Below are 20,432 nucleotides of genomic sequence, written 5' to 3'. Positions count from 1 at the left end.
GTTTGGATCTCTAGCAGACGACTTTACCACAGCGTCATGTTCTCATCCTACTTTGCACGTTGTAAACACGCCGTTTGGGTAGTTTCTTCCCACCGGACACATGATGTCTTTTAGGTTAAAGATTCACCTGTTCTGAGCTACATTTGATTAGTTTATATTTAAAAGTTTACATCTTGTTACTTTTATTTCAGTTTTAACTTTTGTTACATTTTAATTTTTATTATTCCCGTATCCCGTGAGAAGGTTTTTATTTTGCTGTCCCACGGGTCAAACACCTTTTCCGAACAACAAAATATTTTAAGCTGCCTCAATACCATGTCCCCTTTAATCAAGGAACAGCTTTCTCATCAAGTTAGGTTTCATCAAGTTAGGTAAATTAAGTTTTTCTTTGTTTTACGTTTGGATCGTTGAGGAAATGACTGGCTTATAGAAAAAAAAAAAAGTCTTCAGTAGTTACTTGGAGAAATAGCCTGGTTTCAGTTACTTTTGTTTTAAAACATGCTTTATCCTGAGAGTCAAACACATACAACCTTTGGAGAGGATGGACTTTTGCCAAATTTATCCAAACTCTAAATTTGTTCGACCTTAATCACCAAGAAAAGAACTGCGCACAGACACTGATTACATTTGCACAGACATCCTATTTTGGAAGATATTTTTTGCGTAACGGGAATATTCTAACTTGTGGCAACATGAAAAATCCAGTTTCACAAAAATTTTCTTAGCAACATCCCATCATGGTGTCATGTGATGACATCAAGGGAAATGACCACAATCATTCATTTTATTGCACAATATGTTTATTAAGTAAAATAAAACATAGTTTTGAACAATCTGCAAGTGGAGCCACATTTTGCATTGGCCTACAGTTCGTCACAGCATTAAAATGAGGAATTCTAGGATAAATCAAATAATTTTATTTAATCTGCCTTACTGTTTAGGTTTGGGGAATAATAATACAATTATGATTTAACCCAACACTCAGTTATACTACAAACAAGTTATGAGGAAAAAAAGCTGATGTCAAAAACAGTCCAATTATTGCATACAATTTAATAAAACGGCAACATTGTTTACAAAAGATTAAACAAAATTTAGAAATCAAAACACAACTTTCAGTTAGAGGGCAGAGAGAAAAGTAAGAGCAGAACAAAAAGGAGAATTTTTATCTCTTATATATGTGGGGCTGAATTGAGGAAATTTAAAGACATTTTTTAATAAAGAGGACTTTAACCCTTGTGCTATCTTAGATGACCCCACCCTTACATTGACGTGTTATTCCTACCATGACAAAGGTGGATAAAGGTGGAAAGATTTCATGTAATCCATGGACAGCAGTGAAGATCACAAACCATTGAAGAAAAAAGGTTCAGAGCACTGTCTAGTGGGTCTAGATGACCCAACTCCCAACTTTAAAGTGCCTAGGATAGCACAAGGGTTAAAAACAATACGAGAAAACTATATTAAGAAAAGTAAAGAAGAAAAAATGTGTATTTGTTCATGTTTATTCATTGAAAATTCATGCTATGAATAATTTAAGATATATTTGGGGGTTAAAATTAGTTATTCATCTATCTACAACTCACACATAAGAACAGCTAATGACAAAACTGATTCTTTGAGTGATAAAAATATAATTTAAATTTGAGATCCAGCAACACAACATGATACGTGTTGCAAAAAGTAAGAAACGGTAAACATGTTTGCCAAGCTTCTGCAGGACCTGCTAGCTTGAAATGTTGAACCTAGTCATTTGGTCTTGCTGCTGCCGCTGCTCATTTCCAGGTAGAGAAACTCTGTGGTAGAAAACGGAATTGTTATTGTTCCTTTTTTTCTTTCTTTCTTTTTTTAAAAGACCTTTTTTGACTCAACAGAAACCATTTATGGGTGCAAGTGTGCTGTCATAAAATGAAACACCCTTTATGGTATGCCATTGGTACCTTCACAGATGCTGTCTGGTATTTGTGTCTTGTTCAGGGGGGCGATCAGGGGGACAATACCAACACGAGTGACCATGACCCTTCTGTAGTGATTGATCAGGGACTCCAGGGCTTCAAATCTCCGTAGGCTCTCTCCTGAATCCTGCTGAAGAAACACAAACTCATAGAGCTGCAAATAAAAACAGACCCATGCTGATGAGTTTTTTATTTTTTTCTTGTTTACCCACCTGAAGGGACCAGCCAGACGTAGAGTGTAAAAGCCTGTATGTGTAGACAAACGGTGCTTTCCTGTATGAAGACAAGTATCAAGACATGAATTAATCTGAAATGAGTATAGACGGACACTTGCATTCGTGCAACGGTTTGAAAGTTTGAAACAGACATGGTGGGCATATTTGGCGGTGACTCAGATTTCAGTATTGTTTTCAGTGCACATGAAACCAGACATCAGTCATACTTTGCAACTGATTTCTATATAGAGTTATTTATAAAACCTATCTTTATATGATTTATTCCAAGTGTTCTTCTTTTAAAAATGATTACTCACCCAGACACCTAATTAGATTATTTCGTAAAGAATTTAGAATTTATGGTGGAAGATTTTGTTTCTGGCTCCTTAATATCTGCTTTGTCACAAATCAAATGGTAAGCTTGACAAGCTAAAGGAGGCGGAAAAAAAAAGAGCAATCAAGATATAAAATGGTAAACGGCATCTATTTATGCAGCGTTTTACTACCTTGCTTTAAGGCCCAAAAGCGCTTTACAGTCACAGTTGCATTCACCTACAAACACATTCACACTGATGGCACCAACCTATAACAACCAGAAGCGGGGAAAATAAGCTTGTAAAAAAAAAAAAAGTTACACACCTCCAAGCTACTACGGAGTAATTGTTGAGATGAGGGTTCAATTTTTATGCGTCCGGATTTTTTTTGAAATCATTCATTTTTATTTATTTATTTTTGGTGGACAAGTGCTATATAAAAATTGATAAGATTGATTTGAGTTGATTATTCCATATAAAGCTAAGCTCAGGTCATTCTTTGCAACTCACGTTCAAGCGCTTTTCAGGCTCCAGCATTCAAAACTCTCACATTCACTTGTAGCTACATTGGACTGTTTTGGGGTTCTACTTACAAAAAGCTGCCATTGCAAGTTAAACAGATCGAATTTTGACCAATCAGGGACCGTTTCCGTTTTATGCCTAAATTGCGAGATCTGCACCGTTTTGGCATTTCAAAACAAGCTTCCTCAAATGTCCTGGTGGACATCTGCTAATAAACGGTGGCAAAGGAAAGAGATGAAGAAGCCCCTCCCTGCTTGTCCCATATTACCACCATGGACGTTTGAGCGCATGTCAAATGAATGTCAAGCCTGATAGAACTGGCAGCCAATTGATGGATCTTTTTTAAGCAGAAGTCTGTGTTTATTAGACTCTTCCACATAATTTTTATATTTCTGATATAAGATAACGATGCCTTTTTAGAATACCAGGATTGAACTGCATTATATTATATTTTTAATTTAATATTTCTTTTCCATTTTGTGTATCACTTTGAGATAACCTTGATTGTGAACTGAGATTTTATTGATGACCAAATGTAACTTAATTTAGCTCATATGTCTTGATCATTCCTTTAAAGGGGCTCAAACAAAAGATAAAATTAAAAATTTAGCATAGGAAAAGTTGAATCCCCTAAAATAACAAACAAAGAATAGCTGTTTTGGAAGGAAAAAAAAAACTTGTTTGCTTTTTTTTGTCATTGAATTCTGTCAAATAGAATGTATTTTTTTACCAATGGTTCCCCAGTGTTTGGTGCTCTGGGGCAGAGCTTTATAAAGCTCTTTGCTAAGAAACTGGGAGATGAGTCATCCCATGCAGACGTAGTCCTCACTAAAGCTTAATTTGATTTCACACACACCCGTTTGGGTTTTTGGGTTGTCAGGGCCAGTAGAGGGTCAAAGACAGGAGGGGCTGCTTCTTGATAGAAGTGCAGGTGTGTCTAGGAGTTCCCTTGAGGTTCATGTGTCCACTTTAAGGGACGCCATGAAAATGGAATGTACCATTCTCGTAGATGTGGTCAGTATATTGTGACATATTTGTAAGGATATTGTAAGTCACACGCAATGACGGACGGGAGATGCTTTTGTAAGGTGCCCTTTATGCAGCATTCTAGCTATTGGTAAGGTGGCTCCTCACTGACCTGCTGCACACACAGGATGTGCAGGTGATACAGAAGTGCCTGTAGGATGCTCATACAAACTACCCTCCAATTTTTAACAGCTAGGTGGTGGAGAAGCCCCTGAATGCAGTCTGCAGACCGAGGCGTGCTTCAATGTGGGCGGAGTTAAACGCGTTGAGGCACTCCTACTGTGTGGGATTTTTCGTCACAGTAAAGGTTGGGATTCATAAACACTAAATGTCTCAGCTTTGTGATGCTGATCTGGTTTCATCCATCAGAAAGGATCTGCTCTGTTCAGGAGGAGATTCTCTTAGTTTTCAGGTGCAGGTTGGTTGTGGAAACAGTTTTAGATAGAATTGATTTCTTGCAAATCCTAAATTCTCTTTTCAAATCATCAATTAAAGTTAAGTAGTTTTGGATTTTGCTTCATTTTCCAGTGTTACTTATTTCCAACAAAACTTAAAAAATGTGAAGAAAAATAAATTTTGTAATTTACAAAGTTCTTTGTGGTGGCAAAGAAGAATCACATACAATGGGTTGAACCATGCCTTGGTCTGCACACTGCAGCCAGGGCTAGCTGAATGGGTCGCTTGATGACAGTCTGAATACAGACCAAACGTAAGGTTTGGGACTTGATCCAGAACAAAGGATCTTTCCAGTCTGAAAACACCCTAAAGCTTTAGTCGGAACTTTAGTCGGCTCTGCTGAACTTCTAAACACACGATGACTGGTTGTTATCAGAATAGCACTTTTTGATTTATCCTTTGGAAAATATTTGACAAATATGGAAACCCTTGTTGAGCAACCATACAACGTTTTTGACATAAAAGATGGACAACTAAGCTGTCACATGCTGTGGGCCGTTTTCCACATTTTTTCTGTGATGGTACCCCAGCTTGGGAGTCATGGTTTTAAAAAAGAAAGCGACCTAAGTTTGGGTAAAAACCAAAACAAAAATAAATTTAGGTCTTAAAAAAAAAGAATTACAAAGGCTTTTTGGGGTGTAATATGTATGAATAAAGATCAGAGCAAAAAAAGTCTTCTTGATTTGATGAAAAATATTTAATTGCAAAGAGTAATAAAAATGAATGAATGAATAATAGAAAAGGATTTGAAACCTAAATTTGATTTAAAATTAAAATTATCCTTTTTCTTAAAAAAATATTATTGTTTTAATTAATCAAAACTCCATTTGAAATTTTTCAGTTTGCATGCTGTGGATTGAAAAGTGAGAATATTTTTTCCCCTTTTGTTTTTGTTAATTAAAGAGAAAAAATACATGAAAAATAAAAGTCCTAAAATTAATAATGATAAAAAGTGTCAATTATACTCTAGAGAAGAGTGCCTCACCAGCCATTGATTTAACTGTGTGCCACTGATACTGAGAAGTAAAACTCAAACTTAGTAGTTTGAGATCATAAATATTTTGACTCATTTCAGTCATGAATAAACTTTAATTGTTGTCAGAGTTTTTTCCCAAAAAAACCCTCAGACAACAGTGACCACAGCTGATCATAAATAATGTAGAAACATTTGTTCGTTTATTCTCTTTTGATGCTGCATGGAGACAAACAGCTGTGTTCAGAGCAAATCGCTCCACTTTAGAAGAAAAAAAGATGCAGTCAGTTTAAAAACACTAAAGTAATAGTTTTTGTAGTCTGATTTCTAGCCCTTTTTCAACTATTTTGTTACTCAACTGTCTTAAATAAATTTTATGTTCAACAAAATCTTTTTAAGTGAAATACAAAAATGCAAATTAATTTGATTTACAGCCTAAATAAAAATTTCTATTTTTACAGATCTTGTTAAACAAACAGTTAATTTTGTAAGCTTCAAAACTATTGGCCTTCAATTACAAACTGCTGTTTTTCTTAATTGTCAAGTTTAGATTTCAGTTTTTTTAAAGTGCTTCCAGTTTCACACATTTTCTTTCCTGTAAGACGGTTTAAAGCACGTCTACCTCAAAGATCTAAATGATATTATGTTCTTTAAACTTTCTGTAAAGAGGGCAAAATGTGGTTTAGTAAAAAATTCAAGAACTAACGCTGAAGTTTGGTGCTTCCACAAACAAAAGGAATAAAAACACTTTTGCTCATTTTTTTTCTTTTTCGTTGCAATCCACCCACACAGTTTTGAGGTACACTTCTACCCCTTTTTCATGTGCCTTCTGCATCAGCTTTGCAACATTCGTAACTTTGTTCTTCTTTCGAGATCAACATGTCAGAGATGTGGTTCCGTTAGTGTACAGAAAAAGAAAGTTTGCTGGAAGGCACAAAACTAATTAATGCTGGCTTCTCTTTTTCTGTTTTCAGTGGAATTTATTTGGAAACGGATGAAAACGTGACGTTAAAACATTTGAACGGTTTTGTACACATCTGCTTTTCTCTAATACTTACATTTAATGTAACTTTGTAAGTTATAACTTACAACATTAACGGAGAAACAGAGAAATGTAACTTTGTAAGTTACAAAGTTACATTTCTCCGTTTAATTAATCGTTCTTGAATAGAAGACCATTAAAAAACCACAGGAGTGGGAAAATGACCCATTTTGGTGAAATGTGCTGCTCACCTCACGCAGAGACAGTAAGCTCCCTGCACAGTCTCACTGTCTCTCAGCAGAAAGCTGCCATCCTGTCCGAACCTCTCCAGCAGCCTCTCTGTGACCACGCTTCCAATCTTCCCGTAATAGATGGACTGGATGTAGATTCCTTCTCTCTCCATGTTGCCTCAGAGGCATTTGTCTTGTTGGTGGAAGTACAGACGACTGCCGCAGTCAGCTAGTGAGCGAAAGGTTACCAGGCAGGAAAAGCTTTTGGTTTTCACACCTTTTTGTGAGGCGGATACACCTCATGTACTTCATCATCTATTTACGTTATTTACAATAATAAGGGGGTTTATTTTGGGGCGTTTTATAAATATCCCTCCTTCATTTATGTTATTGGAACGTTTTTTTTAATTTTTTTTTTTCATCCCACAGCAAAATCAAAAAGACATAAGCTCATGTGGCATAAATGATATAAGCTTTTATCTTCTTGAAACAAGCGACTTCATTACTTGCTTTGGACGAGGGCATCTGCTGAAGAGCTAAATCTGAACATTTTTCACACTTTTACAAAAAAGGATAGTTTTGGATGTGAAGAGCATTTTCGCAAGGCACAGATGCAGCACGCACAAATCACCTGACTAAAGGCCCCCACCCCCTCCAACCCACAAAAACCCCATTCATCCCTGGTGCAGTTTAAGGCCAAAATAAATATCGTCAGATGTTCATAACAAAAAAGAAAGAAAAAAAAATCAATCAGACTTCTTGTTTATATCAGAAAAAACTGTGGTTTACACAGCAGCAACCTGAAAAATGCACAATTTACGGTACTGCAACCCCCTGTGCATTCAGTTTTTTGTTTTTAAAAACATGCATTTTGCTTTCTTTTGTTTTTTTGCAATTCTGTACATGACTACAGTATTGCATGTTATAAGGTGTTGCACTATCTTTTTGCAATGTGTGACTTTTTAAAACAACCTGTCACCTTGCAGCGGAAACAGGCCCCACTCTCTAGTTTTATTTGGCTTCTTACTCTAACTGTTTTGGAGTTTGTAGACACATTTAGAAAAGAAGAAGAAACTTCCCAATATTTGTATTTTTTCCCATTATTTTCCACACTTTCTATTGAATTCTTAACAAAGAAAAGATTACTGTTGACCCAAACCAATAAATCAAGGACAGTAACAGACACTTCAGTGGAAATTACCGTATTTTTTGGAGTACAAGTTGCTGTTTTTTGCATGGTTTGGCCAGGTTTGTGACTCAGGAGCGACTTATATACGATTCTTACAAAATAAATGTTGGCTCAAATATACTGTTGTTTGTAAACTAATCTCTGGACAACCATTAATCAATGACTGAGATGAGATGAGAGGCGCACCAAAAAAAGAGCCAGCAGATGCAAATTTGACGCAGTAATCGTGTTTAAGGTTGAACGCAGTACTTCCCCAGGCTTGGCAGATTTATTCCTAAAGCTTTGCACCAAATTTTTTTTATAAAAAAAACCCATTATTTTACAATATAAAAAAAAGTCACATATTTCTCCCAAACTTGTGACTTATGCTTCAGAGCAATAGATATATGCTTTTTCTTCTTTATTATTAATATTTTTATCTATTGTGACTTATTCGCCAGAAAATATGGTATGTATGTATAAGTCTATGAGTGCAAATATGTCTATTCATATTTAAGAGTAATAATAATCATTTACATATGTAGCCCCGAGAAGAAAAAAGGAGGAGGATTAAATAAATTAATCCCATAAATGATCAATATTAGAATTAATATTGAAATTGCAGAGTTGCTAAAAGGAATATTGTTGAATAAGTCTGGGTGATGACACATATTTAACTATAAGGAAATGGGTTGATTGTGAATAACAATGTTATTGTTGTTTATTGACTTTTTTGGATTATGTAACCTCAACGTAGTCAGTTTACAGGACTATGTTTTATTTTGAAGAAATGCGGAGTGTTCTGTGGAGTGTTCTTTGGTTTTCATTGGACTGATCTGATTGGCTGAGGAGAGGATCAAAGAAAGAAAAAAAAGAGTAAAAAAGAGGTTCTGGATGTGGAAGCACGCGGGGAAGTGGAGAAGAAGACGGGAAAAATAAACTTTCTGCCGGCCAAAGTCAGGAGGAAAACTTTAGAGTGGTTTCCCGTGACAGAAAAGGTGACTGAAAGTTTCCCATTTTGGAGTTTCTCACTTGAGCGTGACCCGGAGCCCACGGAGCGGAGCTGCAGCGCTGAGCACGTTGGATTTTCCCCGCGACAGACGGCAGGTGCTGTGGAAGGCGGAGCAACGGCTAAAGCTGCACGGAGAACGCAGGACGGCTCTGCACGGAAGACTAAGGAAGTCGGTGAATTTTTTCAGGCCTGCAACAAGTTTTTTCCCCCGGGGGTAATAACTTACTGTCTGAATGAGTGAGAGAGTATGGGCCCAGTTTGTTATTTTTCATGACGTGATGAATTATTGCAATATTTGTGTTTGTAAAAACTTTTGAAACGAACTTTTGAAACCAGCTTCTGAATGTTCAGTTAAGTTTTGATATATATATATACATACACCACATAAAACACACGTGCTTTTTTTTCTCTCTTTCAGACCTGAAACATTTCCTGTTTTAGGTCAATTACAATAAACAAAATTATTTCTATTTGCTAAATGTTAGAATAATGAGACAAGGGTTTTTCTAGACAAGTTTTTGTTAGTTTGATCAAAGTCAAAAGTTTACATCCGCTAAGATCACTATGCCTTTAAACAATTTGGGAAACCCAGATGATGATGTCATCTCTTTGGAAGCTTCTGATACAATCATTGACAGCATTTGAGTTAATTAGAAACACACACGTGGATGTTTATTAGGGTACATTTGAAACACACTTACTTGTTTAGAAAAAAACATGGGACAGTCAAAAGAAACCAGTCAAGATGTTAGGAAGACAATTGTAGATTTCTGGCTCATCCTTGGGTGCAATTTCCAGATGCCTGAAGGTGCCACATTCATCTGTTCAGACAATTGTACGCAAGTATAAACATTCAATTCAATTCAATTCAATTTTATTTTTATAGCCCAAATTCAAAACAACAGTCGTCTCGATGGGCTTCGTATCGGTAATTGAAAAAGTTAAACATAAAATCAAAAGGATCATGAATACATAGAATTCAATAGGAAAATACTAAAATGTACTAATAAACTGACTAAGCTATACTGGCATCCCTGCCCTTAGACCCTCTTTCGCGGTAAGAAAAAACTCCTAAAAAAACGGATTCCGGAAAAAACGAAGAAACCTCAGGGGTGCCCACATGAAGGAGGGATCCTCCCCCAGGACGGACAGGCGATTTACCAGAACTCATAGAGAAGAATGAACTTATCTAACCCTACAACTACATATTTGAAGTCCAGCAGACGAGCTTCATCCAGACGGACTTGGGGGCGCGAGTCGAGCCGGAGACAGGATCCACAGCGAGGTGTAGGAGCAGGAGCAGGAGCAGAGACGAGATACACGGTCAGTTACAGAGCAGAGACGAGCCAGAGGCAGGATCCACAGCCAGGTGTAGAAGCAGTAGTAGAGGCGAGCCAGAGCTGTTTCTTATTCACTGGGGCAGTAGCATGTTCTAATGTAAACTGGAAGGTAATCAGAAAGTGATCAGAAATGATGGGGTTATGAGGAAGGACACTCAGCTGGCTGATCTCTATCCCATGGGTTAGAACAAGGTCCAGGGTGTGCTTATGACAGTGAGTGGGTTCATTTACATTTTGAGTGAAACCAACATCATCTAATAAAGCTGCAAAAGCATTTCCTAGACAGTCACTGGGGTCATCAACATGAATATTAAAATCCCCTCTTATTATAATATGATCAGAATCTAAAACATCATGGGAATGTCCAGCCATCGTATCGCTCAGAAAGGAGACGGGTTCTGTGTCCCAGAGATGAACGTACAGTGGTCCTATATGTCCAGAACAACCCAAGGACGAAGGCAAAAGGTGTTGTAAAGATGCAGGCTGAAGATGATAAGAATGTGTCATTATCACCAGAGAAACGAGTACTGTTCAGACATGGGCTGAAAGGCTACCCTGGCAGGAAGAAGCCATTACTCCAAGAGAAACAGTAAAAGCCAGATTAAAGGTTGCTAATGCACACAAGGATAAAGACTTTAACTTTTGGAGACATGTTTTGCGGTCTGATAAAACTAAAATTGACTGATGAAACTAAAACTGACCAGTTTGGCTACATTGACCATCGTTATGTTTGGAGGAAAAAGGGGGAAACCTGCAGGCCTTGGACCACCATCCCAACTGTAAAACATGGGGGTGGTAGCATCATGCCGTGGGGTTGTTTTGCTGCTGGAGGGACTGGTGCACTTCACAAAATAGATGGCTTCATGAGGAAAGAACAGTATGCGGGAATATTGAAGCAACATCTGAAGACGTCAGCCAAAAGTTGAAGCTGGTGCGCCAATGGTGTTTTAAATGGACAATGACCCGAAGCATACCCCCAAACTGGTACCAACGTGTCTTAATGACAACAAAGTCAATGTTTTGGAGTGGCCACCACAGAGCCAGGATCTAAATCCTATTGAACATTTATGGTCAGAGCAGAAAAGGCGTGTACGTGCAAGGCGACCTACAAACTCGGCTCAGTTACATCAGTTCTGTCAGGAGGAATGAGCCAAAATTCCTACCAAATCTTGTGAGAAGCTTGTGGAAGAATGTCCAAGATGTTTGATCTAAGTACTGCAGTTTAGAGGCTATAGTACCAAATACTAATGAAACGTATGCAAACTTCTGACTTTGATAAAAACAATAACAGCTCGTCTAAAAAAAACCCTAGTCTCATTATTCTGACATTTAGCAAATAGAAATTATTGTGTTAATTGTAATTGACCTAAAACAGGAAAAGTTTACTTTTATTTCATGTCTGACGGTGAGAAAAAAAAGCATGTGTTTTTATGTTGTGTGTGTAAACTTCTGGTTTCAACTGTATATGTACATGTGTATGGTTGTATTTCTTTACTTTGGTTTAACTTACCGGTATTTTTTTCTATTTTCCTGTCCATTCATTATCCTTTATTTGATATATGTATGTATATTTAATTTTATTTCTTTGTTTGTCTTGAGTCTTTTTTTTGGGTTTATTTCGGGTTTTATTTCGTGGAAGAAAGAATTTCCCACTTGTAGTTTGACTGCTTTTAGTGTCTTGCTTTGTTCTTACACTCATCCAGAACACAAACTAAAAAAAAAAAAACCCAACATTTTCAGCCCATCCGCTATTCTCTGGCTTCCAGCTCAGTGATAGCTTGGAGTTCTGTAGAAAACCTCTCGCTCAAGTCTTTGTTGCTCCGCAGAAAGCCCCCCAGGCTCTTCAGGAGCTTTGTGTCCTAAAAGAGTACAGAGGAGGTTGGGCGCTGCGCTTTCCTTTTCTCGTCCAATAAAGCAACATAGACAGACTTGTTTGTCCTACCTGTGCGTTAGCCGCCTCACTGTCAGGAGCAGCATGCAGACACTCCTGCAGCATCTCCTGCAGCAGCGCAGCTTCCCATTGGCTGACCACCTCAGCACTGGTTTCCAGCTGCCTGATAGAATCATTCAACATGCAAGCAGAATCTGTTTGGTCCTCCCCAAAGACACATATGGACAGGTCAACAGCCAGCATCTAAAAGAAGAAAAAAAGCAAATGTATTTAAGTATTTTCCAGGTTTCTTGACCTTTCAAACGGGAGGTTTCAGCTGCAGCACTCAAACACTCACGTCTTCTATTTGTCGACCCACCGCTGCCATGCGTGGAATGTGGCTGAACTGCTGCACAAAGTGCTGCAGAGCTGCGCGGTACTTCCTCATCCATTCATCTTTGACTCGAAATTCATTTGAGTGCATCAGTTCGTTCCTGCACTGGATCACCTGCAGACATAAAAAAAGTAGAAACAGTAACGTTTCATGTCCGATTTTGTCACTTTGGTGTGATAATGAATGGCTTTTCTAGATGCATGAAAACTTCATTAAGTTAGATTTAACCAGACTGTCTGCGTTTAAAGACCTACTACCAGGAAAATTATGTTTGTTGTTTTTCAATTTGTTCTTGTGGTATTTTTCTAACGATGGAGCACATATATAATGAAAATTAAGCTAAAAATTGCATTTCTGAGCATTTCTTTTTAATTTAAATTGTTTTTTATTAGAAGCAGACGAAAAAATGCTGTTGGAAAAGCCTAAGTGTGACATAGATGATACTAAGACAGGCCACAAGCTCCATACTCTGCTCCATTCTCATGCATCCACTTGCAGACCAATAGATCCATGAACGTCTTTGTTTTCCTCGTCTGAACTGGAATCCGGTTCAAAATTATACAGCTGGATAGCTCCAAAATTGCTGGACCGCTAATGTTAGGTTGGGGTTGTGACGGCCTGTAAGCTAGAGGGAGAGAGTGTAAACAAATGGAAGATGGGAAGGGGGTGGGCTTATTCTGAGTCAGTGGTCCCGCCACAACTCAGAGGCGAATTTCTAATGAACTACTGCTGCTCTGCAGAAACTATGTCCTACATAGGTTTTTTTATTTTGTCTAAACGTGGCCTAATCATAGATAAAAGGGCACTGATAACACTTTTTTACAATAGATCAACAAGGTGACTAAAGTGGAACTTAAAGTAAAAAACAAAACACTTTGAAAATCTGTATCTGTGTCAAACAGAAAGGTAACTGTCATGGTGGCTTACCTGCCTGGCAGATTTGGGATCTTCAGCACAGAACCATTTGCAGAAGTTGATCAGGTTGAGCAGAGCGGATGCATCACACTGATCTGCACCCCTCACTTGACCCTGACCTCGGGGCATGTAGGCCTGCAAGTCAGAGAAATTAGTTTTGTGCTGGTTTGAAGCCAATTTTTAGCCTTTGAGGTCACAGCATTGTCAGCTAAACATGGTTGACATGATCATTGACAAACACATGTCATGCAACACTTTTCTAGGGCCGGTTAGGTTGATATTTCAGACAAAACGCGTATTATGTGATGCAAGCACCAAATTTGGCATTGATGTGCCTTAGGACTCTTTCTTTCAGGAAAACAAATCTGCCACGAGAAAAATCCAAAATGGCAGTAGCCATTTTTTGAGAGGGCAGCCATCTTTAATTTTGCCAAAATATTCACCTTCTATTTGCCCCAGTCTTAGCACTTAGGGCTGTTAATGCTCAAAATGCAAATTCAGAAATTTTCTGAAAGAGGGGATCGTAAAGTGCATCCATGCCCAATTTGGTGCTAATACCACAAAATACAGGATTATTTTAATGATAAAACAAACAAGAAATAAGAGCCGAAGGTTGTAATAAAAATATATTTGGTATTAAATTTGTACTTTAGAAACATAAACGTCTGGTTTCTCGTTAAAACTGGTGTAAAAAACGTATCGAGTTAGTTTCTTTTGCTCTGTGGGGTCCCTTCGCAAAAAGTAGTAAACTTGAAGTTTAATTTTCTAAGTACACTTCAGTAGAAGTTTAGCAAGTATACTATCTTGAATGGTATGACGCCATTCAAGTATTTCACGGACCGGTCTTTGAGGTGTGGCGGACAACTTTTGAAACAAAGTTACGATGAGGGACAAACGGAGACATAACAAGACGAACTCTAAGCTTTTATTGACAGCCATGTTATTGTACATCGCACAGGTCTGATCATCCTCTCCCCTTCCCACACTGGTGCAAAAGAAGTACTGTCTATCAAATGTAGCTCTCTTTATTTTGGAAGTCGAAAACTCCTCTTCTGTCTCCTGGCTGGCCGTTTTCCTCTGGGCAAAGAAACTTTCCAAAGACGCTTGGTTTTTTGTTTTGTTTTTTTACTCACTTTGCTAGCTCCTGGGGTTTATTTTAGCGGTAACCTATCTCGTGACCGAGAAGAGCGCCTTGGCCTGCGTCAAGAGTGACATAGACGGATGTAACAGAGATCAGGAAAATTTTCAAAATAAAACATCTTACAGATTCCGAAATAAATAGAACGGAAATAATGTAAGTTTATTATTCTTTCTGTGCGGCCTGATACCAAATGACCCACGGACCACCCGAAGGTTGGGGACCGCTACTATAGACCACATATGTGTGGTATAGAAAGTATACTAACTGAATACTTCTTTAAACTAAATTGGAACATTTTAAGTTTACAGCACATAAAAAGTAAACTTGAAGTATACTGCTTCACTTTTAGTATAGACTAAGTACTAGTACTCTTTAATACTTTTTGTTTCAGGGTACCTTGGCCACCTCCCAGTGGTCAGTCCTCCACAGTGGGGGGGAGCAGTTTGCCCAGTTGATGGTCCCATCTGGGGTTCTGTGGTGCATCAGGATCACCTTCTGCCACTCGGAACACGGTCTACAAGTTGAGGACAGCTGTGCAAAGACATCCACTCAAACGTCAGCAGATTCTCAGGGGCCTCACAGGAAAACACACACAGTGTGTAACAGAACTAAAGTTTGGTGAAATTCACACCTTACTTCCTCTTGGTTTGCATGAAGAGGTCAGACATGGACTCCTCAGCAGAGAGCTTTTATTGAGCAGATCAGTGTGGAAGCTTCTCATCTGCTGGTCTGTGTAGGACAGCAGGCCGTCCTTCAGAATGATCAGACACCGGCCGGCCTTTAGCCAGTTCTTGTATTCTCGGTCGTTGAGGCGAACCACCAGCTCCTCACGAACCATCTTTGTTTCACTTCCTAGAACCACAACAAAGGGGCTGAGCAAGTTCACGCTGGCTCCACCCAGACTGTGCAATACAGCATTGCAACCACAAGAGGGCAGCATTGACCGCATTTCAGCTGCCACCTGCGGGCTCCAACAGAGAGCAGAGGAGGGGGCAGAGACTACACATAGGATACAAAAAACAAAAACAAAAAAACATTTGAATTCTATTTATGTGTAAATAATTTCAGGCTGTTTACCTCCACCAGTAGACGGCAGAAACACACACGGACAGTAAAAATTGCACGAGCTGATGCCACGCAAAAGTAAGAAATTTGAGGTCATCAAGACAGTCAGGAAATCAGCTGAACTTCAAAAAGCAGTGCATTCACATTACAAAAAAAAAATGTGCTAATCAATTTGTAGTGTGGATTTATGGAACGGACCGGATGAAGGTTTAAAACAAAGCAAAAGTTTATATCTATTCAAAAAAACTTGCAAGATGTCACTGATGGAACGCTACAAGGCAAGAAATAATCAATAAAAACAAAAATGTCACTTCTGCAAAGGTGCTATGCAGAATGCAATTGTGAATATATAACATGTACAAAACTGTAAATAGAAATATGTAGATCATCAGGTGTTGTAAAAAAGGGGTGGGATCACAAGAATTCTCTTCAACCCACTCCTTTTCAAGCACACTGTCTGGTTTTATCTATCTTTTTTAAACTCTCGTCTTTATTTTCATTTGTGTTTGAAATAAATAAAATGGAATTGAATTAAAATTGAATTGAGATAAATGCAACTTTGAGCACACTCCTAATTCTTGACACACACTCCATGAAAATGAGAGGATAAAATGCAATTGGGAGACACATTTTCGCTACTAAAGATCTATAACTGTTTTAAAAAGGACAAACAAAATCAAAACCTTTATATAAACATCCAAAATATTCTACAGATTGCATTATTTTGATTATGTTAATCAAGTTAATCCTGAAGCAGAAGGTGACTTCCTCCACAAAATATAGTTAGGACTTGTGCATTCATTTTAAGAGTCTCTCTCTAGTTTTTAAATGTCTGAATGGACTGGGTCTTTTCTATTTATCTGATCTCTTCAGTCCTAATTCCTCCAGCTATCAGATCCTGAGGTGCTGCTCCCTGAAAGACCCACTCCAATAAAAAATTTTGTTTTTGGTGCTTTTAACATGTTCTTGTAGCATTTTTTTGATGATGGAGGACATATAAAAAGAAAATTAAGATTAAAAATGCATTTCTGAGTACCGGTATTTCTTTAGACGAAAGCAGACGAAAAAAAAAGGCTGTTTGAAAAAGAAGTAGGTGTGACATAGAAGCTGCAAGCGGCGCGCCATAAGCTCCCTGCTTAGTTCCATTCAGATACATCCGGTTGTAGACGGTTAGATGCATGTATGTTTTCGATTTTCTTGTCTAAGTTAGTATCTGGCTCTAACTGTATGTCTGGATAGCTCCAATATTGCGACAAAGGTTCTTGATTTTGGCTAAAAACTAAAAGACCACTGGGAATGCTTTTAGAACAGATCAAAAGTTGATCGGAGTGGGAATTTAAATATATTTTTGGATCTGAGTTTCTGCCTCTGTGGAGATTTTTAAATGTATATTTAACCCTTGTGCTATCTTAGATGACCCCACCCTTGCATTGACGTGTTCTCCTTACCATGACAAAGGTGGATAAATGTGGAAAGATTTCATGTAATCCATGGACACCAGTGAAGATCACAAATCATTGAAGAAAAAAGGTTCAGAGCACTGTCTAGTGGGTCTAGATGACCCAACTCCCAACGTTAAAGTGCCTAGGATAGCACAAGGGTTACGACTCATCTTTCTAACTCAACGTTCATATAACTCAAAAAAGTAATTATTTTTTGGCTTTCAAGTATTTCGTGGATTTTACATTTTATCATTGGTTCTTATCATTGTTGTTTAAGTCTATTAGGTTTTAACCTATTTTTATAAATCTCAAGCAACTTGTGTTACACACATATTGGTGAAAGGTGGTCTACAAATAAAGGGATTGATTGAGTTCTACTTTTAAAAGGTTAAAGAAGTCTCTTTTATGAAAGTTTTTAAAAGTGTTCTTGTTATATTTAAAGACACTATACCATCAAACCTCTTTGCACTGCAGCCCTTTAGCTGAACAGAACACTGTGCTTCTTCTCTTAGCTCTGAAAATACAGCAATGGTCTCTGGAACTCAGCGTAGCTGTTACCCTTTTATTTACTTCTTGGATTCCAGTTCACATCTTTTCTTGCTGCTGTGGAGCGATGGTGGAGTTCAGCATACATCGTCTTCCGAGAGATTAAACCACCCACCTTATCCTTATTACTCAACCAATCCTTCTGGAGCACACACCTACTTCAGAGACCACATAATCTGCCTTAAGTTCTTTGGTAGCTTGAAGACAGCAAAAACCTAAAAGAAAGGCTGTCAAGAGGTTGGTTTCCACGTGGGCTTGACTGGATCTAACATGGAGGATTCCAAACTTTGTGCTGAAGACAGTCTTAGTGTGAGATCAATGAAACTTTCTTTAAAACTAAACCAGACCCAGAGTAACCATTTGCATCTTAATTTATCATTTCTGACTCCTAAATTTAAAAATACAATTGAATAGTTTCTTATCAGTTCTGGACAGGTACATTTGTGCAAAAAGAGACTTCCACAGTCAAAAATTCTTAAGATTTAAAAGCATTTCTTTAAATAAGCAAAACATCTGCCAAGAATTGTTATTTTAAGGAAAATTCTACACCCTCTGTTTTTTTTTTTGGTTAAACTAAACTAAGATAATTTTGCTATTGAAACATAATACAATATAAAAAAATTCTGAGACTAAAAATAAGACAATTTTTCATGAAACAATGGTCTTTTCTTAAGATTTAGTTTCTGCAATGTGTAGTTCTGACCATTTTCTTTCTAAATTCAGTATGTTCATATTTTATAAAGCTTATTTTAGCTGTAAATGCTCTGTTACATTTACTGGTAATTAGATGTACCATGTTAAACACCAGTGGCATTCATTAACTTTCATAGATGTTTCATATGCTTTCAGGTGTTTTGTTTCTTTCATCTTCCTCCATAACCTGACCATAACAGAACGTTAAGAAGGTAAAATGCTCGTGTAAAAAAATAAAAAATAAAAAATCGCCTATTTTCTGTCTTTCTATGTGACTAAACTTTTTTCTATAAAACAAGACCATTTTTCTTACCCCACTGACCTATTAAAAGTGTCTGTTGTTCGAACAGAATTTTCTAAATATGTGCAGCCAGCCCTGAACATTTTCTTGGCTGCACAAAGGTTAGGATTACGGTTGCAGATAGATTTAAACCACCAAATAGTTCCTGAGTGTGGCTGTTTCTGTAGCTCAACGCTCCTCCAGGGGATGAATCAAACACGGAGAAGACTTTCCACACATCTTGAAGTGTGGCAGATAATGGGACTTTAACTTAAAGTTAAATTTTAAATACATTTAAGTTTAAATTCAAATCCTTCGACGCACTTAAAATATGTGCTTGTTGCACGTAAATGTGTGCAAATAACATCAGCCTTGACGTATTTTAAGCTTATTTAAAGATTTTTTTTCAAATTTGAAGAATACTTGACTTCAAATTCTTCTAGAAGCAGTATGTTCATTGTCTGACGTGACCTTTCTGCCCTGAACAACTAGTCTTTAACTAATAGGTTGACAACTTGACAACTTGATTTACAAAAGAATCAGAAAAAATCCTCACTTTCTTCTACTATGATACTCTTTTCTTCTGTTCCTTTCTTCTTTCCATGCGTGTCCTTCTCCCTCTCTTTTTTAAACCTTTTTGCCTCTTTTTGTCTGGGAGATGTTGGACTTTTTTTCTCCTCAGACAGCTCCCTCCTTCTCTTTTTCTTCGGCAGCTCTCCTCCTCTGCCCTTTTGTCTCAGCAGATGTTTTCTTTTCTCATCTTCATCCTGGTCTCTCAACCTTTGGCTCTGCTTAGGTCGCTCTGCTTGACCCTCCTGTAGCAGCTTATCTCTAAAACAGTAAAATTCTCTTGGAAAACCTTAAAAAGTCTTGACATGTGCAAATGCTTTTCAACATAATAATGACAAACAATGGTTTAACAGTTCACATTAGTGGCATAAAATTCTGGACCTACCTTTGATTGTAAAGTAAAAGCGTCCTTCTTTTAACTTCACGCATTGCTACAGGAACTCTGAAATAACAAAAAGTATGAACTTTTGACAATTTTGTGCATGACTGTAATGTTATGCTGCTGATATACCAAAAAGTAACCAAGGTTATCCAATAAAAGCACTTTTAACAATGAAAAACTAAAAGCTTTACCTGAAAGAAATCTGTTAGGAGAAAACAGCCATGGTTGCTATGACAACCGGTATTTCTAGAAGCAAAAAGTTAAGATTAAGTCAGTTTAGAGTTCTTAAGCATGCTTTTATTGTGTAAGTAGAAAACATGGTAATGTTATAGGGTGTGTTAAAGGGCTACACAATATGAGGAAAACTTGAAGTGCACGATATTAGTGATCAGTGCTGCAGTGATGATATGATTTGCAATATAACAAACAACTAATACATCATTTCCATTTTACTCCAACTGTTTTATTTGATTTAAAAATCAACATAACGTACTTCAAGGGTCAAATCCAACCTCTGTTTCACTGGTGGGATATAAAAGAAGGACAGCAGAGGAGTGTGTGATATTTCCCTGTCCTCTCAGTGTTGTTAGTGCAAAGGAAACCCTGAAACTGTAAGTGAAGCTAATATCTACAAAATTAAACCAAATGGTAATGAAAAAACAACAACAATACTTTTAAAAATGTGTCCTGATGAACAGACACACCAAGAAAAAATGTGATAGTGGACTGAAAAAAAAAGAAAAAAAAAAAGGTGGTATATATATATATATAGTAGTACTGTTTTTCCAGAGCCTTGATTACATTTATTTAATCATTTGTGCTTATCCGTTTTTTGTTTGAATGTAATCAGGCTCTCAAACAAGCATGTATTTTGCCCTGCAAACCTCATTCGTCTCTTTATCAATTAAAGACTCCCTCCACCTGCTCCCTGCTCCCACCAC

The 20,432-nt window shown here is 37.5% G+C and overlaps 2 protein-coding genes across 4 annotated transcripts; both read right to left on the bottom strand.

Moving 5' to 3' along the window:
• Positions 1 to 1,350: 1,350 nt before the first annotated feature.
• On the bottom strand, positions 1,351 to 8,367 carry LOC105356198 (SH2 domain-containing protein 1A). Of its 2 annotated transcripts, none has more exons than XM_011486513.3 (4): positions 6,695 to 8,367; positions 2,168 to 2,228; positions 1,941 to 2,085; positions 1,351 to 1,796 (listed from the first exon to the last, which is right to left on the bottom strand). In XM_011486513.3, the coding sequence occupies exons 1-4, from the start codon at positions 6,844 to 6,846 to the stop codon at positions 1,750 to 1,752; spliced, it is 405 nt and encodes a 134-aa protein (XP_011484815.1). In that variant the 5' UTR covers positions 6,847 to 8,367; the 3' UTR covers positions 1,351 to 1,749. The 2 variants fall into 2 exon arrangements, with proteins under 2 accessions (XP_011484815.1, XP_011484816.1); XM_011486514.3 differs by having other exon boundaries at positions 1,941 to 2,082; positions 6,695 to 8,359.
• A 3,356-nt stretch (positions 8,368 to 11,723) lies between these two features.
• c17hxorf38 (chromosome 17 CXorf38 homolog) lies at positions 11,724 to 19,736 on the bottom strand. Of its 2 annotated transcripts, XM_020710920.2 has the most exons (9): positions 19,683 to 19,736; positions 19,495 to 19,551; positions 19,096 to 19,370; positions 15,145 to 15,365; positions 14,910 to 15,044; positions 13,385 to 13,507; positions 12,422 to 12,571; positions 12,136 to 12,327; positions 11,724 to 12,052 (listed from the first exon to the last, which is right to left on the bottom strand). In XM_020710920.2, the coding sequence occupies exons 2-9, from the start codon at positions 19,536 to 19,538 to the stop codon at positions 11,942 to 11,944; spliced, it is 1,251 nt and encodes a 416-aa protein (XP_020566579.1). In that variant the 5' UTR covers positions 19,539 to 19,551; positions 19,683 to 19,736; the 3' UTR covers positions 11,724 to 11,941. The 2 variants fall into 2 exon arrangements, with proteins under 2 accessions (XP_020566579.1, XP_011484814.2); XM_011486512.2 differs by having other exon boundaries at positions 19,495 to 19,684.
• Positions 19,737 to 20,432: the final 696 nt, after the last annotated feature.

The sequence above is a fragment of the Oryzias latipes genome, chromosome 17, assembly GCF_002234675.1.
Source record: "Oryzias latipes chromosome 17, ASM223467v1".
NCBI lineage: Eukaryota > Metazoa > Chordata > Actinopteri > Beloniformes > Adrianichthyidae > Oryzias > Oryzias latipes.
The sequence above is the reverse complement of the archived record's forward strand: the minus strand, read 5'-3'. Positions and strand labels throughout refer to the sequence as shown.

What these genes read in the sequence shown, in the direction of transcription:
- LOC105356198 (XM_011486513.3), bottom strand. Translation starts at nt 6,846, where the DNA reads ATGGAGAGAGAAGGAATCTACATCCAGTCCATCTATTACGGGAAGATT. An exon ending in CGTCTGGCTGGTCCCTTCAG is followed by an intron (nt 2,086 to 2,167) that starts GTGGGTAAACAA and finishes GTGTTTCTTCAG; the next exon opens with CAGGATTCAGGAGAGAGCCT. An exon ending in ACCAGACAGCATCTGTGAAG is followed by an intron (nt 1,797 to 1,940) that starts GTACCAATGGCA and finishes TTTCTACCACAG; the next exon opens with AGTTTCTCTACCTGGAAATG.
- c17hxorf38 (XM_020710920.2), bottom strand. Translation starts at nt 19,538, where the DNA reads ATGCGTGAAGTTAAAAGAAGGACGCTTTTACTTTACAATCAAAG. An exon ending in GAGTATCATAGTAGAAGAAA is followed by an intron (nt 15,366 to 19,095) that starts GTGAGGATTTTT and finishes TTGTGGTTCTAG; the next exon opens with GAAGTGAAACAAAGATGGTT. An exon ending in GTGAGGCGGCTAACGCACAG is followed by an intron (nt 12,053 to 12,135) that starts GTAGGACAAACA and finishes GTACTCTTTTAG; the next exon opens with GACACAAAGCTCCTGAAGAG.